The following is an 11,303-nucleotide window of genomic DNA, read 5'->3' on the forward strand; positions in this document are numbered from 1 at the left end:
GATCGTGCCAGGAGAAGTGTAGGAGACACGGGAGTACTTCATGTTCCTGGCCACCCTGTAGATAACAATACAGAAGTAAAATAAATGCTTCACTTGTTTTAAGAACAAAAATCCTAGTCAATATAAAATAAAGTAACCAAGTATCTAATTTGGTTTTCTAATGTGTACCTACCTAAGTACATAATATTAATAATAAAACATTTATGTGTGACCGATCCTCATGCGACATATGACAACCTCTTCATATCTGTTGTCTCTGTTAGAAGATCCCCAGTCCTCTATGACTGGTTTGATTCTTTTTAGTTTGTTAGGGATAGGTTCGGTGTGAAAGATCTACTAGCTAGAGTTAAAACGCCTTAAAGGGGGAAAAATTCAATCAGTAAGGAATATAAATTGTCGTTCCCCGCTTAATACACTATGATAAATTTTGATGACTTGACTTGGACTCGAACCACCAACCTCCAGATTTAATCAGTACTTACCTGTACAATAGCATAGCGACTGGCACAGTGAATGGATTCTGCGAGGTACTGACGAGTTCTTCAGAACACAGACTGGTCAGATCGTACAGTTTCACCACCTATAACCAGCACAAAGTTCATGAAATGAGAGCTTATTGGAATATGTTTTGTTATTACTCTTATTATTGCATTTTTTCAAATGAAATAGCGACTACCTACATTATTAGAACCTGTTTTGAAGAGGTTTGATAGAGGGAGCTGTTCACTGCTAAGGTCTTATCTTCCCGAAAGCAAAGAGAGAAGGAGGCCAGGTTAGGAGAAAGCCAGCCGCTCCGAAAACGAACATTATCCGTTCAGTATAACATACTCCCCGGGCGAGAATCGAACCCGTAACCTAGCGCTTACAAGGCAGACGCGCTACCATCACAGGTGATTCTTTTTCTTCGTCTTCAGCCATTGTAGTCCTAGGAAGTGACAAACTTTATTTTTCTAGAAATAAACTAGAAAAACAATGAACTTCTGTCGTGATGAGTAGGAAGTGTAGATAAACGTAGGAGCTTGTGGAAACACTTCTGATAAGGGTCACTTACATTGTTTACAAAATTAGGGAAAATAATTCTGTGATTAATTATTTTCGGTTTTTCATAGGAAATGAAATTAATTTGTACGTACAGTAAAATCGCTCTTTACTCACCTCCTCATTCTTGCCCTTGAACAACCAGTAGGTGTGTCCCGCTTTGGTCGCATTTGCAATGGGGGGGGGGGACTTAGAGCTCACAATGTTTTCCTATTGAATGACCAGCCCACAGGTTTACCTTGGGTGCAGGTAAAGGTTTAGGTGGTTGTGAGTGGGACAAAGTTTTCTCTCTCTTCTCCTCCTCCTGTTTCATTTCCTCCTCACTGGGCAGACTGTAGTGTAGGAACTTGGATACCAGACTTTGCTGATGGGGTTTAGGATGCTTTCGTACAATCATGTTTTCCTGGATAGAACAAAGGATATTGGATCAGTTCAATTGCTCTTTGTTTTAATCCAGTTGTCAATAAAATGAGTAGTTGCTATCAGCATAATACATGCTGGAGGTATTCTGTTCTAAAAAACGAGTCCATAATATTCCCAAGGAACAGGTATTTCCCGAGAATATAAAAAAAAAGAAATCCAGCTAATAGCCTATGCATGGCTTTCTATTCACTTTAGTGGCTACTGGTTATGTGTTAATTATGTTTTCCAAGTGTTATTGAAATGAGACTAAGGGAGTGATGGTGAAACAATTATTCAGACAAACTAAAAGAAAAATCAACGAATCAAAACTCGCTTCAAACATCTGATTGGCTAAGATTGACTTCAGTCTGATGTGAGCAAGAATTTTTGTTTATGAGTACCTACTGGTGTCACACTCGTAGGTACCTCAGAAATATTTGTTAAATGGTGCAGGGTGCAGACCAAAAGATACTCGAAACATTTTTTTAAAGAATTTATCACCTAATTTAAAATTTTATTGTCCATTAAAATCTTTAGGGTGTGAGTTGTTTGTCTTTACTTCAGGACGGAAAATCCCATATTCAATTTTCATGGCTGTGTTTTGATAGTTTTCTCAAGATTAATTTACAGGAGGGAGGAGCCCACTGTTATCAACATTTTGCCATCTGTTACTATTTGGGCCGTAGTGATAACTGAACATAAATTACATATACCTATTATTTGAAGTTTTTATAAAAATTCTTAATCCAAGATTAGATAGGTATCTACTCTATATCATACACAAGACACATTAGGTAAATCATGTATGTGTTCCGGGAAAACTTGACGTGCGGGTAAACCTAGGATTTCCTAAATCTTTTGGGAAAAGTCCGAAATTAAAATCTTCGGGCTTTTACAGGTTTATTTCGGTGAATCTTAGGAAATTTGAGGTTTATCCGCTCGTCGGGGTTTTCCCCATAACATATACATATAGGTAGGTAAACAGTAAACACATTACATACGCATATCAAATTTTAGCACTGGTATTACCGAAGTTCATACATTCGTTCAGTGAGTTAATTAACGGATAGAAAGGTGTAGGTACTAAGTAAAAAAAATACCTTTACATTTAATTAATTTAATAATAATAACTATTTTATTTTTTGTTGGAAATTACTGGAAAATAAAAAAAAATATTCAAAACACAGGTGTGAAGCTAGCTTCTATAGAAACTCTAGAAAGTAAAACTATCTAAGGTCTGTTTTTCATTCCGACGTGGGTGCGATGCGAACCCGACGCGTGTTTTTCATTCCACTTCCCCTACTTTAGCGTCAACGCTGCGTCTTAAATCCCTGATGCGAGTCTCGAGTAGCTTCAGGTTCCGCCATATTGTAATTGTATTGAGGGAAATGAAAAAAATGTTTCGTAATTTCTCCACTAGATGTCGTCATGTTTGTTGAATTTCCAATTTTTATCCCCACTCCTGACGCAGAGTGAACGCCGCATCGATGCGGCGTAGGAATGAAAAACAGACCTCAAGTACCTCAAGTGCCCTGTTTTGGTCCAAAATTATCAGCCTTCTGAGGTTATCCTCCACTGTTGCAGTTCTCTTGATCAGTCCTCTTATAAAAAACACAGTGGACCCTGCCTGAGAGGACACCTGGAAACCAGTCTTCTTTTTTATGCTTGATTCTACTGTGAACTGCAGTGGAAGAATTGGTACTAGTGCAGAAGTCATGTCTGTGGAATATTGCTACCAAAGGAACTGGCACAAATGAGCAGTGACCAGTGTTATTATAGGGTTAGGTTAAACGCAAGAAGGCATTTTCACAATTAGAGCAGTGATTAGTGTTATTATAGGGTTAGGTTAAATACAAAAAGGAGCTTTTCTTTTCCACGGACGTGACTTCTGCATAATTAGCACATTTTTACCTCCAAGAAAAATGCTAATCACAGCTAATCTTTTATTTCCAGGTATCATGTCTTCTCTATTTGACAGACTGTTCAAAACGGCCAACTGTGATAAGAAAAGGTTTGGTATGCTGTACCAAAGTTTCCTCAAGTCCAAAAAGAGGACTAAGTATCAAACAGAGAAAACATATCGCATCAAGTCCAAGTCATCGCTAATAGACAAAAGTAAATTCCTTTATGACATTCCAGACTCAATGATATTCCCAAACACAGCAGAGACTGATGAGACTGAGGAAAATGCAGATGTGTTTCTAAAAGAATTTGGAGAACTACTAGATACAGATTATTATGTACCTGAAAATGTTCTTCTACTGTTAGGCCTGAGTCATTTGATAGAAAATAAAGAATGTGAAACTTCAGACCAAGAGAAGCAACTAGATCCTCCTGAAAAATCTGTGGATAAAAATAAACAAAGCACAGCAAACAAAATCTCTAATGATAAGAATAACTCTCCCAAGTTGCCAGGCAAATCTGGTTCTAATACAGAGAACTCTTTAACTACTACTACTCAGAAGAAAACCAATAATTTTACAGAGATTTTAAATGAAATCAATTCTTTGAAAAGGAAATTTAATATATCCAATGATACCCCTGGAACATCAAATCAAAAATTAAAAACCATGAAACTAAACAATGAGATATCAAATAATATGAAAAGCCCAAGTCCAAAGCCTAATATTGTTAATAAATCTCAACTTTCTCATAGTTCCAGTATTAGTCCAAAAAATGCACCAAGTGGAAATTTCGAGGGCCCTAAGGATGCCCCCAAAGAAACAAGTTCCCCTTCCCCATCAGATGAATTAGAAATTGTGTTTTGTGAACCTCAAAACAAGAAATCTACTTCAAATAAAAATAATTTAAACAGACCAAAGTCAAAGGTGGAACATTCAGAGACCAATGTTAAAAAGAGACCACTCCATACAGGTGAAGCTAATGTAAACTCAAGGAATAACAATAATTTAAACAGACCAAAGTCAAAGGTGGAACATTCAAAGACCAATGTTAAAAAGAGACCACTCCATACAGGTGAAGCTAATGTAAACTCAAGGAATAATAATAATTTAAACAGACCAAAGTCAAAGGTGGAACATTCAAAGACCAATGTTAAAAAGAGACCACTCCATACAGGTGAAGCTAATGTAAGCTCAAGGAATAACTTGCCCAAACCAGTCCTTAATATAATTGGCAAGCAATCATTGAACTCACAATCCCAAAGTGAAAAAGACAAATCAGGGAGCAGTCCCATTTTGAAACCTTTTGCTGCTGTATCTCAATTGTTTAATTCATTGAATAATAATCATCATGTTTCTCATAATATTAACAAAAATGATTCATTATCAAATAGAAAACAATCTAATCAAATTGACAGCAAAACACTTCTTCACTCGAAAAAATTACCCAATAAAAAGAAAAGGTTGCAAAGAACTAAAGACACAATTTCTCCTAATCTATTAGAAACACAACCAAATCCATGGTGGTTACCAGGAGGAAACAACTTTGACGAGCAAGTCAATGAAAATGCCTTCAATACACCTACTATGGCACCTATGCTTTTCAGTAGTCCTACTCATCAGATTGACAATTATCAATGTCAAACAGATTTCTCTAAAGACTTATGTACCACCATAAGCTCAAACAGCCCAGAACTTCCTATAAGTGTTGCTGAAAAAATGCAAGACACTGCACCAGACAAACAACCCAAGAACATAATGGATAATCATTCTAGCTCTGATGTGACAAGTCCTGGACAATCTGGAATTGATTCAGTTGTAAAATCAGAGACCCAGTGTAGTGATACTCCTGAAAATAATCAAGAAAATGCCTCACCCAGTCCAAGTAATAGTAATAATAGAAGACCATTAATCTTCTTGAAAGATCCATCTCTATTATTAAAAGAGCCAGAAACACCTTTCTCCCACGAAAAAACTGTCCTTTCTAATGTTGAGAACAGAACCTTGACACCAAGAGACGAATGTGAGTATAAAAACAAGAAATACCTAGTAATTAGATATCAAAAAAGTAATAGAGGGAAATATACATAAATATGTAAGTAAGACTAAACATAAGTGACTAAACATACATGCCAACTTGATCAAAATTTGCTTAGGCCTCTAATGAATCAATAGTTCAATATTCAATTTTTACTTTCTTTTTGTTTCCTCTTCTTGAACATACATGCCAACTTGATCAAAATTTGCTTAGGCCTCTAATGAATCAATAGTTCAATATTCAATTTTTACTTTCTTTTTGTTTCCTTTTCTTGCAGCCAACTTTCCAGCTTGCTTATCTGAAGTATTGGAAAGGAGTGGAAATTCTCCAAGGCCAACGACTGAAGAGACTTCCATCACATCCACCAGTGTTCCTCTAGAAGTACAAAAATCAATGCTAATAGAATCCGTAAGGTGCAATAACCCACCCAGTTTAAACACAAATAGTAAGGACAGTTCACCAACCGTGGGAGTTCCTAATAAAATTCTAAGGAGGACGCTTGAGTTCAACGAGGAAATTATGAAACTTCTTAGCAGTCAAAAGTCACAACTAGAACAGTTAATGGAAATTGAAGAGCCATGTCACAAATGTATGAGAGCCAATGAGATCCTCTTCCGACCAGACCTCACAGCAGAGCAAAAAGTAGGATTGCTACAAACTATACATAAGCCCAAAACAATAGATAGATTAATATAGGCCTCTCTACAAATGGCTTTAATATCGAAGGCGCATGCATAATTGCATATTGTGCTACTGGCTCATAAATCTCCTAGAATTTCACATAATTTAGGAACTAGTCATCATAATACATGCTGGAGGTATTCTGTTCTAAAAAACGAGTCCATAATATTCCCAAGGAACAGGTATTTCCCGAGAATATAAAAAAAAATCCAGCTAATAGCTATGCATGGCTTTCTATTCACTGTAGTGGTTACTGGTTATGTGTTAATTATGTTTTCTAAGTGTTATTGAAATGAGACTATGGGAGTGATGATGAAACAATTATTCAGACAAACTAAAAGAAAAATCAACGAATCAAAACTTATGTTCATATTGCACTCGTAGGTACCTCAGAAATATTTGTTAAATGGTGCAGGGTGCAGACCAAAAGATACTCGAAACATTTTTTTAAAGAATTTATCACTTAATTTAAAATTTTATTGTCCATTAAAATCTTTAGGGTGTGAGTTGTTTGTCCTTACTTCAGGACGGAACATCCAATATTCAATTTTCATGGCTGTGTTTTGATAGTTTTCTCAAGATTAATTTACAGGAGAGAGGAGCCCAAATTTACAAAATGTAGGAAATATAAATATAAAAAACTTTCTGATTCATTGTTATTAGAAAAAAGTTACCGGAAACGAGATATTATCAAAACCCCGTTTTTGGCCGCCATTTTGAAAAAAGGCCGCCATTTTGTTTGTGTGCATGATTTTTGGTGTCACCCCTTCCTAAAAGTTTCATATTTTCCCAATGAAGGTCCATACCAAATTTGGTGCTTTCCTGAATAAATGCAGCTTTTGGCCAAAATTGTGACGTTGGGCCACCCACTAGTTGTCCATCAATATGGGGCCTATTTAAGGGTAATTTAAAATTATGAAATCGTTTCTTACGTACCTATATAGGATTTACGTACTAAGGTTTATTATTTTTAAGTAGTGTTCCGCGCTCATTTTTGTGTTAGTAGGAGTCCCTGAGGGAAGTATTATTAAAACTTAGGTGTAGGTATTCTATGGGGAAAGTCGTTCGAATCGAATGTATTTTTAGGTAGGTATATTCCGTGGAGGAGGTACTGTCAAATTTGACTGATATAATGGACTAGGTATAAGTATGTACAAAAAAAGTTATGTGTATGAAATACCTCTCCAGCGAAAGAATTTTTATCCCGGGGGGAAAAATCTGCAACACCACATGGCGCTGACAAAACCAGCCTGAGGGAAGTATTATTAAAACTTAGATGTAGGTATTCTATGGGGAAAGTCGTTCGAATCGAATGTACTTTTAGGTAGGTATATTCCGTGGAGGAGGTACTGTTAAATTTGACTGATATAATGGACTAGGTATAAGTATGTACAAAAAAAAAGTTATGTGTATGACATACCTCTCCAGCGAACGAATTTTTATCCCGGGGGGGAAAAATCTGCAACACCACATGGCGCTGACAAAACCACCTGATAATTTTAAATTTCCCGCCTCAAATATTGGCTTCACTTTTCTAGTACGGTTTTGGTGTAATCCAGTCATTCGCAGCTCCTTGAAAATTTCGACACGAGCGCTACGTTTTTCCAGCGTGGAAAATAGTTGAACTAAAATTATCTCCAGAATTTTTTCCCCCAAACAAAAAAAAAACACAGAAATATTGGGAAAAATTGGAACGTAGGGGACTGTTTTTCCTCCAGGATTCTCGCGGAAAATTATTTTTTATACCAATTTATTTTAGAAAAAAGAATGTGCTGTGTTAGCTAATTGGTTTGCCAAGTGGATAATCTCTACCAGTTGTTTTTCATATTGTTTTCCCTCAAGTTATTGTGTGAAAGGATTATTTAGCACACCAAACCTTGGTAAGTAAAATTTTTCATATTGGGAAAAATTGGAACGTAGGGGACTGTTTTTCCTCCAGGATTCTCGCGGAAAATTATTTTTTATACCAATTTATTTTAGAAAAAGAATGTGCTGTGTTAGCTAATTGGTTTGCCAAGTGGATAATCTCTACCAGTTGTTTTTCATAAATTCATATTGCTTTCCCTCAAGTTATTGTGTGAAAGGATTATTTAGCACACCAAACCTTGGTAAGTAAAATTTTTTATTAGTTACTCTTCAGTTAGTTTTTGGCATATTTCAAAAGGAAAATCTTGTCCCTATGTCCACCATGTAAATATCTAATAACCATTGCTTTGGCTTTGGCCCTCCACAGCAGAGAATCTAAAGAACTACCAGAAAATAAAAGACAATCCTGTTCAATAATAATTTTCCGTACTGGTCAAAACAAAAAATATCTAACCCAAAATGTAGGCATGAGATACTATATAGGATTTACGTACTAAGGTTTATTATTTTTAAGTAGTGTTCCGCGCTCATTTTTGTGTTAGTAGGAGTCCCTGAGGGAAGTAGGTATTATTAAAACTTAGATGTAGGTATTCTATGGGGAAAGTCGTTCGAATCGAATGTACTTTTAGGTAGGTATATTCCGTGGAGGTGGTACTGTCGAATTTGACTGATATAATGGACTAGGTATAAGTATGTACAAAAAAAAAGTTATGTGTATGACATACCTCTCCAGCGAACGAATTTTTATCCCGGGGGGGAAAAATCTGCAACACCACATGGCGCTGACAAAACCACCTGATAATTTTAAATTTCCCGCCTCAAATATTGGCTTCACTTTTCTAGTACGGTTTTGGTGTAATCCAGTCATTCGCAGCTCCTTGGAAATTTCGACACGAGCGCTACGTTTTTCCAGCGTGGAAAATAGTTGAACTAAAATTATCTCCAGAATTTTTTCCCCCAAACAAAAAAAAAACACAGAAATATTGGGAAAAATTGGAACGTAGGGGACTGTTTTTCCTCCAGGATTCTCGCGGAAAATTATTTTTTATACCAATTTATTTTAGAAAAAATAGTATCATGCAAGGAGTTGCAAAAGAAATTGGCTGACTGTGACCCTATAAATACATGTTACTGTGTTACTCGTAGGTACCTACATAGTGCATAGATAATTAGATACCTACCTATTTCATGTGAATTCGCAAATGATGTTGGGATGGTAGACATTCTTCATTGGAAAAATCGGACTCAATAGAATCATGCAAAGTGGTTGCGAAAGAAATCGGCAAATAACAGAATAGAACAGAATATACCCTGTTTATACTGCCAGAATGAGACTGAAAATTTCCTTCACTCGCCTAATTTGCCACTGATTCCTTTCATTTGCCGATTAAAGAAATTAGCATAACATGATATAGCGCTTTATTAGGACATAAAGTCCCTTTAGCTCAGTTGAAACAGCTGAATAGTGGTGCACACGGCACAGTTTTATTGAAATTGGGATTGGAGCTATGTGGGGGAGATTATCCACATGAAGAAAACTTGTTAGGGGGAATTGGGGGATAACTGAGAAGCAAAGGATTTGGATTTGAAAAGAAACAGCGGGTTTTCTTGTTCTGAAAACACTCTCCAAACTTTATTAGTTCACAGTTTCACACGGGGAAAAGGAACTTTTCTTGTCTCCCAGCTACCTCTTCAGAACCATTAGGCGCAGGGCACAACGACCATTTCTTCTTCACAACCATTAGGCGCAGGGCTCACCGACTATTTCTTCCGACTTTTCTTCACTTTCTTCTTGTCCGAAAAGTCGACGTCAGCATAGTCGGAACCGAAATCTTTGAATTCTTTCAACTGTTTGACATCCGCGCCCTCTGTCGTAACACTCAAGTCATCCCCATAGTCACCGACCTTGTCACGATAGTACTTTGAAGGTGCCGTGCCATCGTCCCCGCCATGTGCTAGCCCCATCCGACTGTCGCCACTTTTCGCGAAGCAGCTCCCCAGCTCGTGCCCCCCTCCGACGAGAGTTTTGTAGAGGATCTTCACGATGACCAAAGCCACCATGAGGAGCATGATAGTGACGACGACCAGAATGGAAGTGAGGAAGATCAACACTAGAGACGTCATCATTTTGAGCAAAGGAACTTAACACTGACTGGGCTAAGAACTGAGGGAAATGTCACAGGGAGTTTGTTTTCGACTGGACTACAACTACTCCAACTTGCGAATTTGGGACTGAGAAAAATGTCTCCGTCTTTCGACTGGATTGAAACTACTCCTGCAGCTATTGAACTTTTGACTGTTTACAGGCTCAAATGACTAAAATTTAAATCGTGTATAACAAAAGTGTTTGAAAGATGTGAAATCTTGGTAGGAGTATTACGTGTGAGGAATTTAACTCGTCGTCCAAGTTTAAGTGTCAGTGGCCGATTTGTCAAAATAATGCTCCAGAAGATTCTCCAGGCAGAATAGCGCATTAGCGGGAGTATACAAGTAGTGATGGCAATCCATATCAGTTAAATATTATACAAAAAAAACATTTGGGTAATTTCATTGTTAATCAATAAAGTCTGTTTATTTTTCAATGAATCATAATAAACAAATAAATATGAAACATAATATGATAATACCAATAAAAGCGAACCCTGTGGGATTACTTTACGAATTGTGAACGGGTAGGTTAGGTACCTACTTAGTTCTTTATACTCTTCATTGGTTATAATAACTTATACCTAATCAATGTACATTAAGTATTCAAGAAATTGCAAAACAAATTACTGCCAAAGCGAGATTACCTATTCAACCCTACCACCTTGTTATTTGGCGAGAGCTTACTAACTTTAATACTGCCTGTTTTATCTCTCAGAAAGTAACATAAAGTACACAAACTTTGTTCTTCATTTCTAGGCATTCTATTGTGTTCACAATGTGGCAGAAGAACACGGAGCTAATTCAATTTCAAACTTAATTAAATTCCCCCCAACAAAAACAACAACATTGGCATTGTTCACTGTAAACACAAGACACTGAAGTGGCCGCACGGAAAGTTTGCCATCTTTTGAGAAAGTATTAAAAGGAAAAACAAAAGAAAACTAATAAACAAGGGGAAAGAAAGCTCGAGAATTCTGTCACTCCAAAGAGACAAACGAAAAGCAAGGTGGAAACATAATGAAATTCTAATAAAAACAAAAGTGATACGCCTTCACCGGGGAATGGCAAATTAAAACGAATAATACGAGTAGCTCAGGGTGTGTAGAAGAGTGATGGAAGACATTTCCAAAAGTCTCCTTTCCATATTTCATGAGATCTGTCGCGATTCAAAGGGTACGTTGCAAGCATCTCAAAGATGTGACCATGCAAGCATCTCAAAGATGTGACCA

General features: G+C 36.8%; 2 protein-coding genes and 1 long non-coding RNA gene across 3 annotated transcripts in view; all 3 read left to right on the forward strand.

Moving 5' to 3' along the window:
• Positions 1-1,859: 1,859 nt before the first annotated feature.
• On the forward strand, positions 1,860-2,185 carry LOC113467265. The gene is made up of 2 exons (XR_003391407.1): positions 1,860-2,036; positions 2,078-2,185. It is a non-coding gene; the product is annotated as an uncharacterized LOC113467265 (long non-coding RNA).
• A 1,213-nt stretch (positions 2,186-3,398) lies between these two features.
• Positions 3,399-6,489, forward strand: LOC103508857 (putative uncharacterized protein DDB_G0285119). The gene is made up of 3 exons (XM_008473434.3): positions 3,399-4,416; positions 4,519-5,364; positions 5,657-6,489. The coding sequence occupies exons 1-3, from the start codon at positions 3,399-3,401 to the stop codon at positions 6,073-6,075; spliced, it is 2,283 nt and encodes a 760-aa protein (XP_008471656.1). The 3' UTR covers positions 6,076-6,489.
• A 1,236-nt stretch (positions 6,490-7,725) lies between these two features.
• Positions 7,726-11,303, forward strand: part of LOC103508858 (synaptosomal-associated protein 25-like) — a 75,375-nt gene continuing 71,797 nt past the window's right edge. Inside the window, exon 1 of the mRNA XM_026823353.1 lies at positions 7,726-7,940. The gene's annotated coding sequence lies outside the window, so the exon portion shown is untranslated. The remainder of the gene's footprint in view (positions 7,941-11,303) is intronic.

Source organism: Diaphorina citri, unplaced genomic scaffold (genome assembly GCF_000475195.1).
Source record: "Diaphorina citri unplaced genomic scaffold, Diaci psyllid genome assembly version 1.1 scaffold441, whole genome shotgun sequence".
NCBI lineage: Eukaryota > Metazoa > Arthropoda > Insecta > Hemiptera > Psyllidae > Diaphorina > Diaphorina citri.